The 25,560-nt window shown below is 45.6% G+C and overlaps 1 protein-coding gene across 2 annotated transcripts; it reads left to right on the plus strand.

The window, feature by feature from the left end:
* Window positions 1-358: 358 nt before the first annotated feature.
* On the plus strand, window positions 359-11,810 carry Creg1 (cellular repressor of E1A stimulated genes 1). Of its 2 annotated transcripts, XM_051186171.1 has the most exons (4): window positions 359-712; window positions 5,851-5,970; window positions 7,038-7,222; window positions 11,535-11,810. In XM_051186171.1, the coding sequence occupies exons 1-4, from the start codon at window positions 359-361 to the stop codon at window positions 11,536-11,538; spliced, it is 663 nt and encodes a 220-aa protein (XP_051042128.1). In that variant the 3' UTR covers window positions 11,539-11,810. The 2 variants fall into 2 exon arrangements, with proteins under 2 accessions (XP_051042128.1, XP_051042129.1); XM_051186172.1 differs by lacking the exon at window positions 11,535-11,810 and having other exon boundaries at window positions 7,038-7,226.
* The last annotated feature ends 13,750 nt before the right edge of the window (window positions 11,811-25,560 follow it).

Genomic DNA, 25,560 nt, shown 5'->3' on the forward strand with positions numbered 1-25,560 from the left:
AAACTTTCTCTCAGATGCCAGGCACACACACTAAAAGACATGAGAAAAGATGGTGTGTGCGTGAAGATGTCAGCCTTTCCCTAATAGCCTAGTAGCGTGATTTAGGCAACTTGCTTAATTTCTTCTAAACCTCGCTTATCCTTCTGTGTAGGGGGAGCGGGGCACCTCTTTAATACAAATTCGCAGTCTTTAAAGACCTGAGCTCAGAACTGAGCTGACAGCGTTTGCTTTTGTATAGGGGCCACGCCCCTCCTGCATACTCATCTCTGATTGGCCCCCTAGGAGGGGCGGGACCCTGGCGGCCTATAGTTATCCCGGCAGGGTTAGGTTGCAGGGTAGGGACTCTGCAGACGCCGCCATGGCTCGCAAAGCTCTTGGGCCCGCGCGCTCTCTGCTCGCTGCCCTTCTGGCTCCGGTACTGGTGGCACTACTGGCGTCGCCGGCCCTGGGTCGCGGGGGCTTGGACCACGGCGACTGGGACGCGGACAGGCGGCTACCCCCGCTGCCACCCCGCGATAACGCGCCGCGCGTGGCCCGCTTCGTGACGCACGTGTCGGACTGGGGCGCGGTGGCCACTATCTCCACGCTGGAGGCGGTGCGCGGCAGGTCCTTCGCGGACGTCATCTCATTCAGTGACGGTCCCCCGGGCGCAGGCAGCGGCGTGCCCTACATGTACCTGAGCCCGTTGCAGCAACTAGTGAGCGACTTGCAGGTGAGCCTGAGCGCCGTACGGTTCCCCGGCTTGGGTACTGCGGGGCTGGCAGTCACAGGCAGACCAGGGAGCGAGACACGGAGAGCGTGGACCTTAGAGATAAGAAGTTTGAACCCAGCTCAGATGAATGTCCCTTTTGGCCGACGCTGACTAGGAGACTGTAGCATCCCAGATGTTGGGCAACTACCAGGAAGTTCCTACTTGCCCCCCCCCCCCCCCCCCCGCTACTGTTCTAAACACTTGGACTGTCTCTGCATGAACTGGGTGCTTGTTATTTAAAGGCTTTACAAAATTTACAGATTGTTGGGTAGGTTAGCATTTCACTTATGTGACTTCAGAGTTTCTCTTTCCTACCTCTCTAGAACTTTCTTGTCAGGAGTGGGAAGGTACTATGAAACATGGCAGACTATGGCAGCGTTCTTTGGACTACTTAAGTAATAGTGGCCTTAGTAGAGAGCAGGACTTTGAAGGGCTGGTCCCGCCTCGTCCTTTGCCTACTCTCTGGGACCAGGCTAAGCTTACAGCTCTGGTGGAACACAGCCTCGGAGGGAAGAGAGCCGCACAGGTGCCTAGAAATGGAGGCTGACTTGGTGGAGGTTTTTCTGGCAAAGCCAGGAAGGCACAGTGTATTGGTAAAAGTGAGATGAGAGAAAGTGACATTTTGATCAAGCACTTGTGGTGTCATGTGCTGAGAAGTTTCACCCATTTCCATGTATTGTCTTTTGGAATAGCTCTTAGGAATAGCTTTGACTATTCCTATCTTATGGGTGATGACATGAGGTGAAGTAATATGCAAAGCCAGGGGGCCAACCCCAGTTCACTTCAGATCCACCTGTCTTCAAAGCAAAGGCCACAGACTGGGACCCAGGAGTCCAGAGGCCAGTTTCCATCAGCTGACACAGAGTTCTGTTTTATTCTAAACAAATTTAAATTAGTCACTGCCTTTTAAAGCTGCAGTTGTAGGGGCTGGAGAAATAGCCTGTTGGTAAAGTACATGCCATGAAAGCATGAGAACCTGGTTTTGGTCCTCATTACCCATGTAAAAAGTGACGTGAGATGACACTTGTGACCCTCACAAGCCAGGCTGACACTGCTCCCTGTCCAGCCAGCCTGGCTGAGTCAGTGAGCTTCAAGCTCCAGGGAGGGACCTTGTCTCAAATCTCAAAACAAGTTGGATGGCTTCTCCAGCTTCTGGGGAGTGACACCCAAAGTTGACCTCTGGCCAGAGCATACGCTTATTAATACATGTGCACCTGTGGTACACCTGCACTCTCTTCACACATAAACAGGCACACACACAGACACCCTGAAGTCTGTCCAATCACCACTGTTGAGGCAGGTCCAAGGCAAGATATCTCTCCACAGGAAATGATCTCCAAAGAACCAGTTCACACACTAGGGATAGATAGAACTTGGATCCACTGCCAGTGATCCCACAAACTGCCCAAGCCATCCACTGTTACCTGCATTCAGGGGGCCTTGTTTAGTGCCATGCAGGTTCTCCAGCTGTCAGTCCAGAGTCAGTGAGCTTTGTTTATTTTTTTAATTAATTTGTCTAAAATTTTAAGTGTCTAACTTTTCATTTAAAAAAAAAATCAGAAGATCTAGCAGCCCTGGGAGCAGGGGTGGGATGGTGTTTTCTGAGAAACAAAAAGATTAGAAGGCACAGCGTCCTCCAGCCTGGATATATTCACCCCAATTGACCACGTCCTTCTTCCCAGCCCACTTCACTCCTTTAGGCCTCAGCTGTTCACACACGACCTCCACTCGAGCCGTGGGTGGTACTCCACTGACCCGCAGATCACTTAGAAGACCTTTAAAATGCCCTACCAAGTCACTTTATCCTACACAAACCCTCTCCTCCCTCAAGCCCTCACTGATGATTCTAACAGGAAGGGGGCAGACTGAACATCACTGCTACTAGTTTCTCTGTATTTATGAGGTGTCTAGGCAGCCTTGGTAACATCTTCACTGAAGAAATGAGGGTTCTGAGATTTTGAGGTGGGAAGCTCGCTTGTGACCAACTAGCTAATGGCCATTGGGTTGGACTCCAGTGAGAGGTGAGGAACCAACCCAGGGCTTCAGGTTCAGGTTCCTGTGATGGCATTGAGAATTCGTGAACATGTGGGGGGGGGGAGGGCAGGGTTCTGATGGATGTTGACTCAGCCAATTAACCAGCCAAAGTTGGTTTCTGCTCTGCTTTTCTTCTTGCCTCCACGCAGAGTCTCTCTTCATGCCTTGCCGTTAGGTTAGAAGAACAAGACTCAGGCTTGAGACCACTTCTCCCATGTAAAATGCCAGACATCTCCCTCAGAGACAAGTTGTGAGGTTTGAGTCTCTTCCTACTGGGATGTTCCTCTATCTAGTTTTTTGGTGTGCAATGTTTTTGCATAATACATGTTTATAGGAAGAATTTGTTGATGCTGGTTGATGATATAGTACCAAGTTGCGCTGTAGAAACAGTGAATCAAAATTGATAGAGAATGCCTAGGATGCAGGAAGCTCTTAGCGGTATCCCAGTGTTGCATAAAGCAGGCTTGGTGGTACAGGCCTCTATAGTCTCAGTATTTAGGAGGTGGGGGCAGAAGGGTTAGCAGCTCAAAGTTATTCTCTGCTATCTGGTGAGTTCAAGGCCAGACTGGACTATATAATGTCCTCTTTCAAACAAAACAAAATCCTTTTATCATTTCTTCCTTCTTGGCTCTTCTCTCTTTTGATATGACCAGGTTATTCCTGATTTCTTTTGCCCTTTGACCCATTAAAAACAAGTCAATTTCTTACCCCCTTGTTCTCCTGACACTTGGAATATTATATGCACAGTCATGGTTTTCTTTCTGCTTTAGGATTTACTTCCACATTTATGTTCATGTTGGACTCACCAGAGTCTTGTATTTCTGATTGATTGCCTTCATTTAGTTAGTGTCTGTCACATAAGACTCCCATTTCTCTCTTCTTCCTGGAAACCTGCTCTCCTTAACCATCAGTGTTCTGGTTTGTGGAATTGTTTTCTTAATAAACATGTTAGAATTCCCGATGCCTCTCCAAATCTCTCTGGTTTTCTTCTCCTTCCTTTGTTTCCATCTGCTCCTTCCTCTTCAATTCACCCTGTGCTTAGGCCAAATCCTCATCACTTCCTGCTAGAAACTGTCTGTGTGGACCACCCTGCCCACCAGACTTACAATAACAAAAATGCAGCATGCCCAACTCACAGGGGGCTTAACAGATGCTGCTTAAGAATCACCCAAAGTGTTTATCACTCTGGGTGTGGGAGCTGGGGAGGTGACTCATCAGGAACAGAGTTTGACAAGTTCAGATTCCTAGCATTTACATAGAAAACCAACTGGACTGTCTGTAGTCCCTCTGCTTGGCAAGAGGAGACAGGGAGTTCCCAGGACAAGGTAGCAAGTTCCAGGTTAAGCAAAAAAAAAAAAAAAAAAAAAACCCTCCTGTCTTAGTAAATGAAGCAGAGGTTGATCAAAGACAACACCCAATGTCATCTGACTTCCATACCTACATCTGCCCATATACATGGGAACATACACAAGTGCACACATACACTCAGACACAAACATATAGACACACATACACACACACACACACACACACACACACACACACACCAAATAGTAAAAGAAATAAAACTTTGGGTACAGACTGGGACCAGGAACCATCATTTTGACAAAATGTAGGGGATTCTGGAAAGCACTGCTTGAAGGATGCCTGCAAAATCCAATCCAGACACCTGAGCTTGGGTTTGAGCCATGCCCAACTCCTCCCAGCCCCTCCATTCCTTGGCTTGCCCTTATTTGGCTTTCTCTATAACAGCTGTGGTGTCTTACACTTTCCCTGTTGTGTGTTACACAGTCAACATTCCCTCTGCCTTAGTACACCTTCCTACTCCTGTCCTGATTTTGGTTATGCCTGACTTTTCAACCAGATCTGAAATCCGAAGGTGATAAATCTTACCTGAGCTCTCTCCCTTGTTTTTTTTTTTTGGGGGGGGGGGGGCTGGTGGGGTGGGTAGGGGGAGTTCCTTTCCTTGTCTTACAGATTGAAGACAGCAAATATTTTAGCTAGAATTAAAGGCATGTACCACCATGTCCAGCAAGATTGACTTTACTTTTAATTATGTGTCTGTGTGGTTATCTGTGTGTGAGTGCCCATGGGCCAAACATGGGATCCCTTGGAGCTGAAATTACAAGTAGTTGTGAGCCACTGGATGTGGGTGCTGGGACCAGAACTTGGGCCCTGTGGAAGAGCAGTACATGCTCTTACTTTTTTTATTTAACTTTATTTAATGTGCTTTGGTGTTTTGCCATAGGTGTCAAGTCCCCTGGAACTAGAGTTCCAGACAGTTGTGAGCTCCCGTGTGGGTGCTGGGAATTGAACTCAGGTCTCCTGGAAGAACAGTTGGTGCTCTTAACCACTGAGCCATCTCTCCATCCCTTCATGCTCTTACTTTTGAGCCCTGTGTTTCTTCCTTTTTCCTGGGAGTCTCTGGGGCTCAGTGTTTTTGATGGGCCATTCTGAAATAGGAAAGTTCACCCCCAAAACAATTGGGGTGAATGCTGTTTGCAGTAATCTAGAATGATGCCCCATTCTGGAGAGAAAGGATTTAGGAGTCTTTCTGCCTTTGTGTTTGGAACCTGAGTTAAGAATTCTCTTGTAGAAGCTGGAAGAATAAGCAACGCTCCCTTTTTAAGGCCACATGACAACTTCTGCAGTCAGGAGATAACCATGCAACATGATTCAGCCGCTTTCTTGTTTAAATTATGCAATTAGGCTGTTCAAGCAACTGTGGTATTTTTGTGCACTGTTTTTTAAATTAGAGTTTGACCCTGTAGATATTTCAGTGAGGACTGTCACCAGTTAGTTCTGTTTGGGGGATACTGTATTTATAATTCTGATAATTATGGGACAGATATGCTAAAACTTTCCCTATAGTTTGTTTATTTAAAACATGACACCTCTCCACAGGGATCAGGACATGTTTCCTACCATGGATTCTTTTCTCCTAGTTGGAGGTGACTTACAATTCACTGTTTCATGGAAGTGTGATATGAGAGTATATGAGAGGCTTGTGTTATACTTCTCCAGAAACTGCTTTCACACAAAAGGATTTCCATATTTCTCTGCAGGAAAATCCACAGGCTACACTGACACTGTCTTTGGCACAGACAGTCTTCTGCAGGAAACATGGATTTGATCCCCAGAGTCCCTTGTGTGTTCATATAATGCTGTCAGGAACTGTGACCAAGGTAAGCAGTGACTTCCATGAAGAGAGATGGGCTTGGAAGAACACCGTGGTATTAGAAACAAGAAGGGATCCTTGGAGAATAACATGCAATGGATTTGTCAGTGGGTGCATAATAAGAATATGTTCTAACACATACACAAGAACTGAAGTCTTTGACAGGAATCCCTCATGTAGGTGTCCAATAGGGCTCTTAAAGGGCAAAGGATCTATGTTCTGAAACCAAACAAGTCACATCTAGAAGGCTCCTGTATAGAAATACTCTTGGTAAGACACATCTGCTCATCTAGAAACATTGCTCTCTGATTTCATGTGGGCTCCATGTCCCTATGTTTGATACCAACACGAGGCGTGTCTGTTACTACTAGAAATGCATTTGGACAGTTTGGGATGGTTGCTAGAGAGAAGAGTTTAAATAAGATTGATAGTGCTGAATATGCTGATGCATGCCTTTAATCCCCAGCACCCAGGAGGCAGAGACAGGATTTCTGTGAGTTCTAGGCCAGCTGGGTTTATACATAGTGAGTTCCAGGACAGCCAGGCCTTCCTAGTGAGACCCTGTCTCTAAGAACAAGCAAAACAACAAAACAGAAAAATATCTACAGAATGCCAGGTGTCATGTAAACCAACCTTATTGATGAGCCAGCAGTTTGCTTTCTGGCCTTTGAGACTTCAGATCTGGACATTCTCCATGGGTCTCCCTGTGGGTGGTGTCCTTGACTGACAGGAGCAAGCCAGAGAGTGACAAATGCTCTTGGGTTCCATTGTGTTACTTCTACACATGCTCACCCTTCACACACATGCTTTTAGCATGTGCGGATCCTGGGGTGAGTGGGATGGTAGTCTCCTACCCGGGTGACATCATTGATGAACAGCAGCTCCATCCTTATAGCGGTTTCTGTTTTGATGCTTGGGTCGTTACGAGTTTGAAGTTGTTCTCTGTTTCCTTTGAGCTTCCCATAAGCTCTTAAGATCAGCATTTGAAACTGAATATGTTGGCAGGTGGGGATGTGGTGTGAGGAGCAGGCGAAATGAAAGTGTTGGACTGTTTCTCTCCTGTTTACCCCTCAGGTGAATGAGGAAGAAGCGGACTATGCAAAGAATTCCTTATTCCTTCGACACCCTGAGATGAAAACCTGGCCTTCCAGCCATAATTGGTTCTTTGCTAAGTTAAATATAACCAATATCTGGGTCTTGGACTACTTTGGTGGACCGAAAGTAGTGACACCCGAAGAATATTTTAATGTCACATTGCAGTAAGTAGTTATACACTGTTCACTTTGTCAGCTTGGCAGCCCTTCCAGCCTCCCGTATGATGTAGACCCTTTCATAATACAGGATCCCCTCTCAAAATAATAAAACACATAGGCACACTAAAGAAGCCAGGCATAGTAGCGTATGCCTTTAATGCCAGCACTTGGGAGGCAGAAGCAGGGGAATTCTCTGAGTGCTGCAAGGTGTCTATGATCCAATATTAAGCCTCTCTGTCTACACAGTAATCCAAATCAAGTCGAATTAAGAATTAAAAGTCCAGGTTTAATGAGTAAAATGCTCCCAGATGATTTTTTGGCCCCCAGAGAGGAGATTGGGCGACCAAAAATACACATGGCCTGTCCCTAGGAGGAGCTGCCTCTTGGGCTTATTTTGAAAGGGTGCAGGGTTTGGAGAGAGAGGGGAGGGCACGGTGAGGTGGAGCTTCCACCCAAACAAGTTCCAGGCCAGCATAGTCTACATGGTGAGTTTTCGGACAGGACAGCCTGAGCTACACAGTGAGATTTTTGTCCTTTAAAAAAACCAAACAAGGGCTGGAGAAATGGCTCAGTGGTTAAGAGCACTGACTACTTTTCCAAAGGACCTGAGTTCAATTCCCAGTACCCACAACTGTCTATAACTCCAAGATGTGACACCCTCTCACAGACATTAATGCAAGCAAAACACCAGTGCACATAAAATAAGAATAAATAAATTATAAAAAAAACCAAACAAGCAAACAAACAAATAAAAAACAACCCAGCTACATAGTAAGGTTGAGACCAGCCTGGGTTACATGAAACTGTGTTTCAAACAAAACAAACAAACAAATAAGGGGGAATCTAGCAATGAGCCTGTAACTCTCAAAGTAGTGAAGACTAAAGATTATGTGGCATTTACCACAATCCTAATTATAATATGATTGGAAAGGATCATTGAATTCTTTATTGCCGTTGGAGACAGTCACAGATACAATGTCACCTCTGAGATTTGTCATTGGTAATCATCATTGAAGGAATAACAAATTTCACTTGGAGCTCAATGAAAATGGGGAAAAGTTGAATTCAAGGTATAAACCCCCATGAACTCTACCTGGGGTCTGGGCTACCAGGTTGAGGCTGTGCCTGTCTGGCTACAGACAGACGTATGAATGACTTGGGATGACTGTGTTTAAGAATCGTCCTTGTTGTGCTGGAGAGATGGCTCAGCCGTTAAAAGGCTAGACTCACAACCAAAAACATAAGAATCGTCCTTGTTGCGTCCTTGGTGTGAATCTCAGCATTGCGAAATAAAAATAATAAAATTACCAAAGGCTGGAGACATAGCTCAGCAGCCCAAGGTTTGGTCCCCATTTCCGTCTTGTCTGAATGTGAAGGAGAAGCAGGCTCCAAAAACAGATTGGGGCAGGAAGAAGGGGATGATCTGATCTGGAGTGAGGTCAAGGATCAGGACAGAGTGTTTCCTAAGTGACAATAGGAATGTCCATATATATGACACCTGCAAGCCTGAGAGGTGACAATAGCAACACTAACAATAGCAGCTAGAGTCTGTTGAGCGTGTTTTACTGGTCCATCTATGCTAATCCCTACATGTGATTGGCTTAATTTCTCACCACACCTTTGGGAAGCAAACAGTAAAGGCAGCAAAATGGAGCGCCTGGTTGAGAAATGTCAGGCTTGCTTAATGCGGTTCAGCCAAAAGGTGGCGGTAGTGAGATCCAAACGCGGCATCTTAACTTGCCCCTCCAGGTTCACTTTCAGTTCTTCCTGATTGTAATGACTGACAGCTCTGTAGGGAGATGGGTGAGGATACTAAGGTAGATTTATATGCCATACCTGAATGAAAATGGGTGCAGTAAAGAAACCAGACTAGCTGCTCCTTGGGTGAAAAGGGAAAGTTTATTCCAAATGGCCAAGGCTGTTTCCGGAGAAAGCAAGGAGAAGCGACACGGAAAAGATTTCTAGGGTTAAACGAGAGTGTGGGAGAAAGGGGGCTTGTGAGCCGGGGTGGGGCTTGTGAATCCGGACTAAGGGAGTTTAGGGCTAGCGCTGACTTTGTCAAGTTCATAGGCCCCGCAGTCCTATGTTAATGGAAAAGCCACAGGTTCCTCTTGACTCCCTTTTTAGCAAGCAAGAACTTCAAGTCCCTAAGAGAATGGTGGCTTTTGTCTAAATGCCCTGGGGGAACGGACAATGCCCAGTTTTGGAGCTTAAATTCTTAGTGTTTAAGTATTCTGTCTTATTCTATTAGAGAACAGATGGGTTAAACTATGTAGCCCCCACCCCTGGGATTATACATTTTAGCAGCAAAGCTCAAGATTACATTATTTTCTTTTTCCTGTGTTCTGAGCAGAGCTAGGGTAGTGCATGACCCCGCCCCCAGCAGGTGTTGGGGAAGCAGCTCCTGATTGGCAGCTGATTGAAACAAAGACTTTCAAATGGCATAAGTAAAGAATCCAGCATTGATTTTGCTGCCCTGTGTGCGGGAGAAAAGACATGGGGCCTTTGACCCTCCTCTGTGCTGGCCAGGCTTCCCCCGTTATAGGACTGTGGAGGTAGCAATTTCGAGATTATTACCCGGCACCACATTATCAAGGAGAGTGACAGCAAGAATGATGGGCTGCTCTTTGAGGTTAGAGTTTGCCTTCCCGGGACATCACAATCGCCGAAGTGCAGTTATCTCTGTGTAAATAACATGCCCTGGGCAGTGCTTACTTTAATAACAAAATAAAATTATGTTTCCCCATAAGTCCCTGCTCTGAGAGAGTAAAATAGAGGCCCCCACGCTGTTATGTAGACTGGTAAGTGCTTTTCTGCAGTTCAAAGATAAGATAGAACCTTTGGTCTGGTCCTGAGGGGAGAATGGGAGACCAGGGCCACACATTGCCTGCTGTTACAGTACTAGGGAAGAAAGGAAAGCACCTAAAAACTGCCCTGTCCCCAGGTACCTCTGGCCACTGATTGCTACTTCAGTCTGTGAGTGAGACTTCCTTCTGTCTCTGTATTGTCATTTGCTCCCAGAACCGTATCACAGTCCAGGGAGTATACTGTTATATCTGTGAGGACCAGGGTCTGCACATTCTCAGGAGCCTCTATCGGGGCCCTGGTGGCATTCTGGGGTTTCTCTGTGTGGGGGCCACCTTGCAGGGCTTGCCCAGGTCTGCGGTAGAAGACATTTGTCTAAACAGCACAGAGCCTCTGCCTGCAGCCGATGGCTGTGACACTGCAATGATGTCCCAAGAAGTTGTCCACACTGGGACCTGGAGTTCAGGGCTGACAGGAGACCTAACAAAGTGGTTTGTGTCACTGGGTGGCTGGACCAAGCCCATCTGCTAATTTGCAGGTCGAGTGAAGGTTTGAAGGACTTCATGATGTGTTTGCTGACATCCTGTTCTCAGGAAGGGCTGGACCAGGCTTCGCTTTATCACTGTCTCAGTCAGATGTCTCCAATCAGGACAGAGGCAGGGATTTATTTCCTAGTTGGATGTTTATTCCAGCCAGGACCGGAAGTCAGACAAGGTCACCTCCCAGCTGGGCCCAGTATTGTTAGGTATTGGCCAGTCACTTCTCTCCTGTTTTAATGTAATATTCAGGACCCCCTTTGTTTTGTAAAGGTTTCTGCTCCCTCCCTCCTTTTTGAGAACCTTATGTGTGTGTCCTAGGCTAGTCTAGAATTCTCTATGTAGCCAAGGCTAGCCTTGAACTCCTCCTGACTTGCCTGCCTCCACCTCCAGAGTGCTGGGATTACAGGTGTGAGCCACCTTGCTGATTTCGTCAAACCCGGTTTTGTGAATACTAGACAAACACCCTCTCAACTGAGTTACATCTCCAGCCCTGTTAGTTTGTTTTTCATTTTAAATCTACAGGAATTCTTTTTAAACCAGGTTCTGAGGACAACGGGTCTGTTAGCATTTATCCTGTGACATCTACTGAAATGTCAGAATCACACATGGAGAGCAGAGGAACTTGCTAAAAGATTACTCTTGGTCCCTGCCTGGCACCTACTAAAGCTAGGACTTGGGGGTCCCTGAAGTTAACTTAAAACATTAAACTTTTAGGTTCTGAGTTTCTTTAGTCTTTACTGGGAATGAATGAACTTTTCCCCCCTTTTTTGTGGGGGGTTCTCTGTATTGCTTTGGAGCTGTCCTGGAACTAGCTCTCTAGACCAGACTGGCCTCAAACTCACAAAGATCCACCTGCCTCTGCCTGCCTAGTGCTGGGATTAAAGGCGTGAGCCATCAACACCCTGCTATAAATGAACTTTTAAGACTGTTCAATCCAGCTAATGTGATCATTGTTTGTCTCTTTCTCTTTCCAGCTGAAGCAGAACACGGTGAACCATCCCACACCAGCAAAGAAGAGTCATAGATGGCTCTCGAACTTAAAGGACTTAACAGTGTGTGTATCTTCTCTGGGCTGTCAGTGGACTCTGCTGCCCACCGGTTGATTTCATCTGCTTGCCTGTCTATAGAATGTTGTTGGTCCTAAACTGAATCTCTTGGAAGATGTGGTTGCTGGATTTAAAACATGTATTTTCAAGCCATTTTCATAGGAAAATGCCATTTATGATAATCAAGGATGTTTTCTTTCATATGTTCCCAGTGGTTTTTCCTCAGTGAGCACTGTAGACCAGGTGTAGAGTGCCCATTGGCACTAGAGGGTACAGAAGTCCCGGTGCTTTATTCCTGATGGCCACTGTGCCTGGACAGTGCCCCCTCACCCAGCTGCCTCTAGAACCTGTGCAGAGGGTCCTGGAGTGCCAAGGCCTGGAGTGCCTGTGTGACCCCTTCAGACATGGAAGGGATGAACCACAGAACAAAAGCATCTTCTGTAAAACTCTCTAAATGTCTTACATTCAAAAGTCATAGTTACCCAGAACCAAAGAAGTAAAAACTATTTCCTGTTTTCATTTACTACCTAAGTAGACACCAGATATTCATTCTTCATCATTCAAACCATATACACATGGCCTGGGGGGGTGGGGTGCAGCTTGCTTGATAGAGTGCTTGCCCAGCATCACGCCCAGCATCACCGGACCCTGGGTCTCATCCCTGAATTGAAACAAAGTAACAAAAACCAAAACAATTTTTTTTGAGTGAAAAGAAGATTGCAGAAGGAAAGGAATTTGTCTATGTTGCATTCATTTTTACAAAAAAAAAGAATTAAAATAATTATAAGAATTAATCCTGGCACCAACCATAGCTGGAGCCCCTTTTCTGCTGTTCTGTGTCTCGAAGCTCCTGGTGGTACGGTCTGACTCATCCCTCTGTGGGAGACAGCATGGTAACAAGGCATACAAAATGTTTCTGAGCTAGAGGGCTGACTTGGTATCTAGGAATATAGACTGGTCCAGCAGAGGAGCCGGTGCGGTGCGGGAGTCAGGCAGTCACAGCTGCCCAGAGCTGCAGCTCCAGGCCATCCAAGCCCACAGCCTCCGAGGGCACCTGTACTCATGTGCTCTCGCCACACTTAGACTCTCATTTAAAACGTGGCTTCAGAGGAGGTGCTAGTTAGCTTCTGTATTCATGATCTCGATGACATAAGATTTTTTAAATAAGGTGTGGGGTATCAAGCCTCTGACCCTTTCAGCAGCAAGAAGTTAAATATGAGCCATTATGTTGGGGAAAAAAAAAGATGACAAACTTAACAAATCCAGCAAACAACTTCTCAAGGAAAAAAAAAATCATACTAAAGAGCCATTCAAACTGTTAACAATTTAGCCTGTTCTCAGAGATACAGATGTTTGTTACAAAGCTTCATATCCACGGCTCAAGCAACACTCTTATTTAGCCACACTCTTTTTTTTTTTTTTTTTTTTTTTTTTTAGCCTTTACTGGAACTCTAAACCAGACTGGCCTCGAACTCACAGCGATCTGCCTGTCTCTGCCTCTCGTTTGCTGGGATCAAAGGCGTGCACTACCACCATCTGTAGCCGCACTCTTAAATCAGACACTTGTTCCAGAGCCAGGAGAAAATCACGTCCCCACTGGCAGAGAGCTCATCATGAATTTGGGGACTGTCTGAATCTAGGCTTTGTCACTGGTCCTTGGGTTCCAACATGCTCTGTAGAACTGGGTTGAGGGCATCTCCCGAGTTTTCTCTCTCTGCCCGCTTACCGTGAGTTCTGTTTTCATCATTTGGCACTGTGGAAAAGCTATCCATATTCAGGTCAGATCCAATTATCCTTCAGGGCGAAGTCAGTTTTCACAGCAGGCTCCACACATTCTCTCATAATTGAACTTGTAGAACGTCACTGAAGCGTTCTGAATGTCCACAAGGGGGCACCATAGTCTACTGTTCAAGCGGATCCAGGTTGTGTTTTTGGGTTTTGCTGAGGGTTTTGTTTGTTTTTCTCTATTTCTTAGTGTTTCTAGACTGTGTAGTTCAAATCTATGCTCCTCTAGCCTCAGATTCCTAAGTACTGGGATGACAAACACATGCCTCTATGCCCACCCAGCACAGTGCCAGTTTCTCACATAGGTATGTTAGCCAAATGTCAGGGTGTGCCATGATGGTGACATCACGTAGTAAAGGAAATTCAGCAAGGGCAAGAGGTGAGACGAAGGCCTGGCCTCATGCAGCTGCTGGTGAGTTTATGGCTTTGTCGATTCCTTCACACCAGGAGCTTTGCCTCGCCTGCTGCAGACAGAGACTGAGCCCCAATCTTAGCTAGGATAAGGTATGAATGAAAGCCATGGCTCCAAGAACAAGCAGCTCCTAATCAAGGACATGGTACTAAGAGGTCATGGCTTCAGAGAGTCCCTGAAGCTGCAGGGAGCCCCAGTGTATTGGGCAGATGTTTCCTGGCCACTGCTCTGACCAAACCAGAACCAATAATCAGATGAATCTGTCTTTTAGTCCAGGTTCAAAGCCCTTGGCACTATGGGAGGTGTGTGGATCTATTGTGAACCGAGGCACCAACGGTTCAGGGAAACAGGAATGTTGTGATGAGATTGCCAGGATCTTGTGTCTGTCTTGGTGGTATTCAGACCAGGAATCACAAGGTAATTGAGGACTACTCTCCTGTAATGGCACATTCTGTAGCTGTTTTAGTGCTGAGAAAATGACACTCTGTGGGACTTTATTGGCTGGTATTTTGTGGTGTCTTGCAAACTCTTCAAAACAGATGTTCCGTGTTTCTGAAAGACAAATGGCAAGTTTAGAAGGAAGTCTGGGGCAATCCTGTCCTTAGTTACTTCCTTTGTCTTGTAGGGTGCAACCCTTTCCTTAGTTACTTCCTTTGTCTTGTAGGGTGCAACCCTGTCCTTAGTTACTTCCTTTGTCTTGTAGGGTGCACATATGAGAGGGAGGGGAGGAGGGAGGGGTGAGGAAAGTTCAAGGCTTATAGACCCTATAGTTTGCAGTTGGTTGTTTTTTACATTTTGCTCGTTGAGAGCCCCACCACTCAGCTCCCAAATAATTGCACAGGGACTTACTCTTTCTTGTGAATGCCCAGCCTTAGCTTAGCTTATTTCTTGTCAGCTTTTCTTAAATTGTCCCATCTACCTTTTGCCATTTATTTATTTATTTATTTATTTATTTATTTATTTATTTATAATAACTGCCTGGCTGCTTCTGGGCTTTTACCTTTCTCTTTTTCTGTATATCTTTTCTTTCCTTCTTATTCTGTGTCTGGCTGGGTGGCTGGGTTGTGGCCCCTGAAACCCTTCTCTCCCTTTCTTGCTCCTCTAGTCTAGATTTCTCCTTCTATTTATTCTCTTCTGCCTAGGGTTTAGCTCTTTATTAGGTCAATCAGGTGTTTTAGGCAGGCAAAGTAACACAGCTTCACAGAGTTAAACACATGCAACACATCTTTGCATCATTAAACAAATATTCCACAGCATAAATGAATGTAACTCATCTTAAAATAATATTCTACAACAACAGTGAGCCTATTTTGTGGCTCTTTCCCATCTTTGATGAACTGTTGAAGGATCATGCTGAGCACTGACTGGGTATCCCAATGCTTCCACTCTATCTTGAGTTTGTTATGTTCCTAGAAATTGCTTACCATCTTCACAGAGCTGCTTTTCTTTGTTAGTTTTAATTTCGGCCAGCAATTCTGACAAAGCACATGCATGCTTCATAGTTGGGGTCCTGGTCACTCCTGAATAAGTAGCACTGTGTCTGGAAGTGGAGGGCCATCTATGACTGAGCCCATGTCCCGTGTCTGTGAGCAGGATGTGTCGTTGGCCAAGATTGCATCCTCTGTGCTTTCTAGGAGATGGGGGTGGGAACCAGGAGGACTTGGAGAGTTTTGAAGGGGATTCCTGGAAGGAGGCCACCATAACTGCCAGGGCCAGACAGAGCAGCCACGCATGCGGGTGATCACCACTCTGGTTTACTTCTTCTCCTTAGTTTCTCAACATTTTGGTTATGTAATTCCCAAGGATGCTGCACAGTGTATTTAGGGGTTGGTACCAACTAACAGCCATGTAGCCAAATGTCACAAAGGTCACACTGCTTGCTCTGTGTCGAGTCCCATAGCAGGAAAGGCTACTGTGGTATTTAAATTGGCAAGTTTTAGGCTGCCAGTAATATCTAACATATACAGTAGTAGTTTGGGCCAATGAGATGAGTAAATGTATTAGCCGCCATGTCTGGTGGTCTCAGTTCAATCCCTGGGACCCATACAGTACGGCAGAATGTTGTACTGTGCCTGCCAGGAGCCATGGCGTATGCATTCCCCACCACACACACACACACACACACACACACACACACACACACACACACTCGTTAAATAAATATATTAAAAGTTTTAAAGTGTTCTGTCAGCTGTTTTTCCTCTTTGTGAACTGTCGGCTTCTGTTCATTGATCAGTGGTCAGTCCTCTGGGAATCACTTTAATTTATTTTCTGGTAGCTCTAGGGGTTTGTCAACACTTGATAAAACTGTTTCCCATTTAAATTATTTTAAAATCAGTAGATTTAAATTTTTCCATAAAGCAAATTCACATAATTGGATATTTTCCCCTTAATGTATTTAATTTTCTTTAAATTTAGTTCTTTGCCTTTGGGAAATTTGGTAAATGTCAGTTCAGGTTTTCTTTCATTTTTATGAATTAATTTTTCAACCTCAATTCTTCAGTCTACCTAGAATTTTCCTTGTGTGGAATGTTTATCTCTTTCCTAATGACAATCTCGAGTGTCAACCAGCTAGCTCTTTTAATCTATTCTGAGCCCAGACCTGCCTACGGGTCTTTCAACAGCGGGACAGACATTAAGTTAGCACTATCCGCTCAATCTGCTTACAGTCTGTGGGGCAGTCTAGTCTAGTGATACTCTTTAGTCCTCAGCTTGGGCCTCAGCACTGTTGTTGGTCAAATTCATGGCTCTATTAAGGTTCTCATAGACTCAGACTTTGGAGGGTGTTTACTACATGCACACATGGGCTCACACTCCTTAGCTAGTCTCCAGTCCCTTCCACAACAAGCACTTAGCTGACTTTCCCAGCCCCAAGTGTGTGGTGGCATGTGCACAGTCTCTCTCTCTCTCTCTCTCTCTCTCTCTCTCTCTCTCTCTCTCTCTCTCTCTCTCTCACACACACACACACACACACACACACACAAATAAATAAATGCAATTTCAAAAACTAAAAAGCTGTACTTGATGGATGATGGCAGGGCAGTTTGGGTCAGTCTCTCCTGAGAACAGTAGTCTAACGTATTACATATATGTGCTGAATCGGTTAACACATGTTCCTAATTTGGTCACGGAGGGTCATCTGTTAATGATCTGCACCCCTTGAAGTCATCTTGGTCTGAGTTTGCTCAGACTGCCATAACCAAATGCCTTAGGCTTGCTGGGTAATACCCAGACATGTATTTCTCACCATTGTATAGACTGAAGTCCCATCCAACATCACACAGGCACTCTGGACCGACAGTACCTGCATTGGTTGGTCATTTCCTCCAAGAGGTGCTTTTGTATCTATGCACAGAATCCCAGAGAAGGGCAAAAGAGTGGGAGAACTTGGGGGGGCCCTGCCTGGGCCCCTGTTCGGGTGTGGATCTGCTGAGCAGGAAGTAGCTCAGCTAATGATGGGAACACAGACGGGCTGCCTCGGGTCTGACCATGTTTGTGCAGAGCTCATGTTGTCCTGAATATGTCTCTCTATGTCTTTGAACTTTTGGGTGCTTTGTCTGTAAATACTTCAAGGGACAAAGCACAAATCAGCAAAAATGCTCTCAAATCATTTTGCACAGCACCTGCAGCAGTGATGGTCGCCACTGTTCTCAGGGCTAGAAGAGAAGAAATCAGTTGTCATACACTGCATGTCCAAACAGCATCCTCACTGTAAGCCTCTAAAAGCAGCCTTGCAGAGGGAGAGTTCATCTCAAACTCAATCCGGCCGGCTCTGCCACAGGGTTAGGTTCAAATGATGGTCGGTGATTCATCGGACAAATGCCCTTTTTGTTCTGGGACCTTTTCACAGCTGGGTCATTTTTTCAGAAATTGTCCAGTTCCTTGCTTCTGAGATGGTCTTACCATCTGTTTAAGGGGCTCTTGTCACAGAGTTCTTATCTGCAAAATGGAGGGTAATAATAATCCACCTTATCCATCACACTGAAGGCTGAGGCAGGAGAATTGCGGGTTCAGGATCAACCTGGTCTACAAAGTGAGAGAGACCCTGCCTCAAAACAATTTACTTTCCAAGCCAACAAACAAAAATTACATACAAAACCACCTGATAAGAGTGAACACTCAGTAAATGCTGGACAGGCAAAATATGTTTCTTTACCTCAGATATCGATCAAAAATGTTGAGTTTCCTCAAAAGTAGAAGTCGCTGCCAATACACTTAGTTTTATAAGATATACCCATGCATGGCACTCCTTTTCCAAGGCAGTAACAAGCTAAGAGATGGGTGGGGCACGTGTAATTTTTTTTTTTTTAATTTTAACTTCATACCCAAGCCTGGGATTTGGGTTGTCCACACAATTCCACATCAGATCCTATAGCTCTGATTTAAGAACGCGACACTAGAGGTCCCTGTGGGTCCTTTAAAGAAATACTTTGCCTGAGTTTTGCTTTGAAAGGTTCGTGGTGTGAAAAAAAAAGTGGCAAGAGCTGTGTATTTGAAAACACCGGGTTTTTATAGGTAGTTTTCTGCCATCCTTGGGCGCAGAAGCTATGGGCTCTGAAGCCACAGTGTTCAATCGCAACTGCAACCAGGCCTAGGTCGAGTTCTAGGCTAGACAGTGGCTATTCCTTAGTATCCATCAGGGTATGAATGACCCACGGCCCTTAGACAGAAAGCGAGTCCAGCGCAGAAGCAAGAAACAGGGCATTTTCTAGAAATGGCGCAGCCTCGAGAAGGTCCCAACTGTCGTGTGTGCATTGGTGACAAGCCCCCCCCCCACTGTGAGTCCTATGGAAGTGGACACCCCGACAGAGATTCTGGGGTGGGACCTGAGCTGCTGGACCGCCAGCTCCAGAGGGAAGCTTTAGGAACTGCAGTTTGACATGTTAGCCGCGAGAGGTCGCTGTAGAGACACACGACGCTGCTAAGAGGGAGGCTCTTTGACCCTCTTGCCCAGGATAGAACAAGTTTTCCTTTCGCTGGCACCTTCTGCTTCGCTGGAATTGCGTCCCTCTCCCCCATTTTTGTCCTGATTATCACCTTTCCTTCCCTTTACAGAGGCGACCATCCTAAGGAGAGGCCAAGGGTTCCCGACCAGCAGTATCCGGAGGTGGATCCCGTAGGCTTGTTGCTACACTAAGAGGTCTCTGTAGGGACCTGTTTGGGCGGCTCCCCGACAGCAAGGGGGCTCAGCAAGGACTTCTAGCCGCCTTGCCTACACGAGGTCAGGAGGTCTAGTTCCCTTTTGGGGGATTGATGAAAATCTCCAGCACATGGGATTGTGTTAAACCATCAGGCCCTGAGCCTGTCTCCACTCTTGGACCAAAGCTAGAATATTTATCTGCATGGCATCTGGAACAGTGGTCGGGACAGCCCAGAAGAAGTTCACAGCACCACGCTGTGCCTCAGCTAAAGAAAGGGCCAGAGGCGAGGAAATGAAGAAATTTCCTACTTGCAAGACGTTGTAAACTGGTCCTCAGATACCCTCGGGTCTTTGGGTTGAAAGGATCTCATTTCAGACAATGACTTTGTGTTTGCTTAGGTGCCTCACAGCTGACTTTAGATGACTTCCAGGGCTGAACTCGTCAGAGGTGGGAGTTATAGAATAGGAGGCCGGAGCCTTGAGTCTGACTGAGTGCTCAGAAAGAATTAAAAAGAGGAAGCACACAGGTCCCTTCCCAGGATTGGACTGTGCTCCCTGTAGGACTTGTTCACCACCTGCTGTTAGTATCCCACTCATCAAAGAGACCAAGGCCCACCCCTTATTCCTGGCTCCCATCATATCTAGAAGATTCTTGCCAGAGCTTCTGTGGCTACACATTTAATAACCCTCTGGCATCTCTTTGCCCAGACAGTGACAGCAGGTATCAGTTACCGCTTCACCTGAAATATGTGAAGGGAGCCAGCTTTCCCAAGCTTCCTCCGTACACAGACACATGATGCAGAAAAACTGCTAGGAAGCATGCTATCCATTCTTCAAGCACTACAGTAAGCTGGGCATGGTTAGCAAATTCAGGGCAAATGTCAGATGCTTATTGACTGGTCCAGACAGAGTCAGTTACTCCTCTAACCAGGGTCTGTCTGTCTCAAGCACATGTCCTTCCGCGACCATGATGCAACAGCATCCAGAACACTTGACTTCCAGTCTTGCTTTGGCCACTTGCCAACTTTGTGATACCGGGTAAAAATTCAATTTCCTTAACTATAAAGTGGAAAGTGCACATCAGTAATGACTGTCTTCCTGAGTCATCTAAAAAAGATTAAAATGACAGAATGTGAAAATGGCATGCAAATGGAAGGCGTCCCTCTAGCAGGACAGGCTCACTTTCCAGTGGAAAATGTAAGGCTATTGTACTGGCTGGTTTTATGTGTCAACCTGACCAAACTCGAGTCATCAGAGAGGAGGGAGCCTCAGCTGAGGAAATGCCTCCATGACATCCAGCTGTAAGGTATTTTCTCAAGTAGTGATCAGTTGGGAAGTGCCCAGCCCATGGTGGGTGGGGCCATCCCTGGATTCTATAAGAAAGCAGGCTGAACGAGCCAGGAGGAGCAAGCCAGTAAGCGGCTTTCCTCTGTGGCCTCTGTATCACCTCCTGCCTCCAGGATCCTGCCCTGTTTGAGTTGCTGTCCAGGATTCCTTCAGTGATGAACAGCAAAGTGGAAGTATAAGCCCTTTCCTCCCTGACTTGAGTTATGGTCATGGTGTTTGGTCACTGCATTAGAAACCCTAAGACAAATTGGTACCAGGAGTGAGGTATGGCTATGCCAGACCTAACCATGTTTTGGGGAGCATTGTGGATAGACTTTGGAACTTTGGACTAGAAGAACCATTGAGTGTTAAGAGCTCTGTGGGAGCTTGGAAGATAAGAATGCTGAGAGCAGTGCAGGGGATGGAGACCTGGTTTGTGAAGTTTCAGAGGGAAGATTAAAGACTTAGCAAAGTCGTTTGCTATTTTGGTTTAAGATACTGTGGTTCTGATTAGCAGAGGCTGAAGAGTCCGCTGTGATTAACAAGATATCAGTACTACTATCGTCAACCTTTGTTACTGGGAGGGTTGATGCTGGTTAGCTGGAGCCGAGAAGTTAGCAGTGATTAAGAAGTGGCCAGCATCACTGAGGTGAAATCTTCTGAGAAGTGTTTCCTGAGAGCACAGAGAAGCTGTGTTCCAGAGGCAGCCAAGCTTGTACCTGGTGCTGGCAGCTGGATCTGGTAATGCGTAAGAGTCACCCAGGTGGTACTGGTTTTGAAGGCATGAAGGGGGCACGAAGAGCAGCTGAGGCTTAGCACTATGAGAGGCCAGGAGGGGCCACAGGTGAAGGCCCAGGACTGAAGGGGTCATGCTGAGAAGCTGAGGCTTGGCACCATGTTGAGCTCCTTGAGAGACTATTGGTGAAGGTGCAGCCCAGCCACAGCAGAAGACCCCAGAGTTTGGAGATGCCAGTACCACAGGATGACCACCAAGAACAGCAGCAGCAGTGGGGGTGGAGCCAGCTGGAGTACAGAAGACAGCTGTGTGCTGCAGAGGGCGGGGCTGGAGAAGTGACCCAAGCCCTTTGGAGGAGTCCAGAAGATCCCGAGTGAATCCCAGCTAATTGGATACTGAGTTATGCTGTTGAACTCTGGTTTTGCTTGGTTCAGATTGTGATGGTGCCCTGGTTCTTCCCTCTTGAAGAAGGTACTTAATTTTTTTTTAAAGGAGCCCACAGATGAAAAACTTGAATTTTCAAAAGAAATAGGATATTTAAAAGATTGAAATTTGAATGTGTTTGAATTTTTAAAGGCTATGGGACTGAGCTTTTAAAATTATGATTTTAATGTGAGGTCTTGGAGATGAATAAGAAAGGAAGGGATGTGGATTAATAGCCATGTGTTTGTGTGTCACATTGACAAGGGGTCAGTTGTATTGGCTGGTTTTGTGTCAACTTGACGCAAGCTAGAGTCATCAGAGAAAGGAGCCTCAGCTGAGGAAATGCCTCCATGCAATCCAGCTGTAAGGCATTTTCTCAGTTAGTGATCAATGGTGGAAGGCCCAGCTCATGGTGGGTGGTGCCATACATGGGCTGGTGGTCCTGGATTCTATAAGAAAGCAGGCTGAGCAAGCCATGGGAAGCAAGCTAGTAAGCAGCTCCCCTCCATGACCTCTGCATCAGCTCCTGCCTCCAGGATCCTGCCCTGTTTGAGTTCCTGTCCTGATGTTCTTCCTTTGGTCAACAGCAATGTGGAAAGTATAAGCTGAATAAACCCTTTCCTCCCCAAGTTGCTTTATAGTCACGGTGTTTGGTCACAGCATTAAACCCTAACTAAGACAGTTATCAAGGGCAATACTTAATAGGTAATCAATTGCTCAGCTAGTACTGGTGTAATGTTATCCACATTTCCAGTTTATTTCTGCTATTTTTTTACAGAGTTTTTAAAAGATTTTATTTCTTCGTGTAGTTATTATTTGGTTTGTTATGGTTATTGGCGTGTTTGCACAATAGGCATGCTTTTCTTCCATAAAGGCTTGCTGAATTTTAAAAAGTTAAAATTTTGATTTTCTTAAGAACAATTGGTTTTTTGAGAGATGGGTCAACTGGAATAACCTCCCAGTGAAATGGACCCAGGTCAGTCACATCTTCAGAGGCCATATGTTCTCAGCATCAAGGGCAAGTTTCAGACTAAAGTCAACTTTATTAAGAGAAAGTTATTGTATCATAAAACAGAAATCCACGAAGCAGGCCTTTAGGCATGGCATAATCCAGGTTCTCAATGGATGTGCTAAATGTTTTCTACACATCTTTCATTCTGCCCACCTCTGTGTTGGCTTCATTCCTGGGCAAATGAACAGAAGTCCTTTACTTGCCATGCCTGATGCTCAGCTCTCCAGCAAAGGAGGAAAGGCATCCTCCCCAGTGGTACTTCTCAAGGAGACAAGATGCTAGGGTAGCCTCCAAGATGTCCACACTATGGTGCATCTGCCAGTATAACTTCCTTGCTCATAGACAACTTATGCCCAGAAGAGGTAGCACTCCTGTGCTTCTCTTAGGGTTCACAGTAAAAGGAGAGGTTACCTTGAGTAATCTCTGGCCTAATCAGGCAAGCCCTTTCCAAGCAGACTTTCCTGCTGCTGGCTGTGGAAGAGCAAAGCAGAGTGTTGTGGTTGGCTTGGGAAAAACTCCCAAGAGGAGGCCGTATGTTGCAGAATATAAGTTGAAGATGAGTTACATTTGTTTATGCTGTGGAACATTTGTTTAATGATGCAAAGGTGTGTCACATTCTTTTATGTTGCATTTGTTTAACACAGCTGTGAAGCTGTGTTACTTTGCCTGTGTTAAACACCTGATTGGTCTAATGAAGGGCTGAGTGGCCCATAGCATGGCAGGGGAAAGGACAGGTGGGGCTGGCAAGCAGAGATAAACGGAAGGAGAAAAAGAGGGAGAGGAAAGGAGAGAGGACTCCAGGGGCCAGCTACACAGCAAGCCATGGAGTAAGAAAAAAAGGAAGGTCTATAGCAGAGAAAGATAAAAGCCCAAAGGCAAAAGGTAGACAAGATAATTAAGTTAAGAAAAGCTGACATGTACAAGACATAAGTAAGAAAAAGTCTACAGGTATTTATTTGGGAGCTGGGTGGCAATGTTGCTTCAAAGAAAAAGAAAAAACAACAACAAACCAACCAAATAAACCCAAAACTACAGCCATATTGCAGGTGTCCCCTGGGGCTAAGTGATTCTAATCAGCGATGTTCAAGAAAACAGGGACCTCATCCTTGTAGTCATAAGAAAAAGTTCCAGACACCAGTGAATTAGGAAGAGCAGCTGGAGCTGCATATCCAAACCACAGCCAAGCTAACACCCTTGGTCTTTGCTTGGTAAGTACCTAGGCCAAGGGCCAGCATGCTGCATATGGACTTCTACCCTCTGTCACTCTAAGATTATAAATCTGTGCTGTTTTGGAGCACTAAGTTTGTGATAATTCATTATGTAGCAATAGAAAGCTAATTCAATTCCCAAAAATCCCATCGTTGTTTTTATATTATGTTCTTTACTCTTTGGGGGCCACCTCCCGGCTCCCAAATAAATCCCACACAGAGGCTTATTACTTATAAATGTCCGGCCTTAGCGTGGCTTGTTTCTAGCCAGCTTTCCTTAAATTATCCCATCTGCCTTCTGCCTCTGGGCTTTCCCCTTTCTCTCTTCTCTAATCTTTCACTCTTACTCCCTAGCTGGCTGGCCCCTTCCACTCTCAACCTTTGATCTGGCCTCTTTTCTCTATTCTCTCTTCCCGCCAGCCCCACCTGTCCTTTCCCCTGCCTCCCTATCGGCCACTCAGCCCTTTATTAGACCAAACAGGTGTTTTAGACGGGCAAAGTAACACAGCTTCACAGAGTTAAACAAATGCAACATTAAAAGAATGCAGCACATCTTTGCATCGTTAAAACAAAACGTTCCAAGGCATAAACAAATGTAACTCATCTTAAGACAGTCTACAACACCCCAACACAAATTAGAATCATTTGGCTGCCAGCAACAGAAATCAAGTTTGGGGAGCAAACAGAAAGCATGTTTTCTAGAACAGTACTTACAGTAGTCACACAACACGAACAGCTCAAGTGAATCCGAGCAGGATAATGGACTGGAGGTATTTCCAGGCTGGATTCCATTTTTAAGACTTTATTTTGTTTGGTTATTTTGTTTGGTTTTGCTTTTTTGAGATAGCTTTGTACCCTGGGCTAGTCTCCAACTTACTGTGTAGCTGAGGATAACCATGAGATTGTGACCCAAGTGCTGTAGATACAGGCCTGCACCACCGTACACAGCCACATTTAAATTCTAAGTAAATGGGTTGGGAAGACGGCTTAGCAGTTAGGGGAACTTACTCCTCTTCCACAGGATTTGAGTTCAGTTCGTAGCACCCATGTCAAGCAGCTTACAATCTCTTGTACCTCCTGCTGCAGGGGATAAAATGCTTCTGGCCTCTTCTGGCTCCCTGAACCACATAAACATCTTCCCTCCTCTACACACATCTACACATAATTAAAGAAATCTTTTTTTTTTTTTCCAAGACAGGGTTTCTCTGGGTAGCTTTGTAGTCCAGGTTGGCCTTGAACTCGGAGATCCACCTGCCTCTGCCTCCCAAGTGCTGGGATTAAAGGCGTTCACCACCACAATCAGCTAAGAAATAAATCTTAAAAAAAAAAAAAAAAATCCAAAAGCCAAAACAAAACAAAAAAGCAAAACAAAAAACTAAACTCCAGAGAAACAGCAGCTGAGTTGTCTTATTTAACAACCTCATCAAAGTTATAACAAGTTCAGAGTTTCTGTCTCATGTGTAGGAAGCCATAGAGACTTGATCCATACTCTCTACCCCCCATAAACTGAGCATGGTGACATACCCATGCATTTGGAAAGTAGAGACAGGAAGGTTAGAAATTTCCAGTCATCTTCAGGTACATAGTAAGTCACAGGCCAACCTGTACAATACACACACACACACACACACACACACACACACACACACACACACACACAGAGGTGTGAGGACAGAGGCAGGTGTATCTGAGTATGAGGCCAGCCTGGTCTACAGAGAGTGTTCCAGAACAGCTGGGGCTTTATGGAGATAACCTTCTCTATACATATTTAAATAAATAAATAAATGGAAACAATTTGCACCGGCCTCCTGCTATTTGCTGGTCTCCCTCAGCTAAGGGCTGTGGATATAAGCCTGGGTCAATATGCTAAGGTAGGTGCTGACAGACCTCTGATGTAGAAGCCTCAGGAGTT

Source organism: Phodopus roborovskii, unplaced genomic scaffold (genome assembly GCF_943737965.1).
Source record: "Phodopus roborovskii unplaced genomic scaffold, PHOROB, whole genome shotgun sequence".
NCBI classification, from domain to species: domain Eukaryota; kingdom Metazoa; phylum Chordata; class Mammalia; order Rodentia; family Cricetidae; genus Phodopus; species Phodopus roborovskii.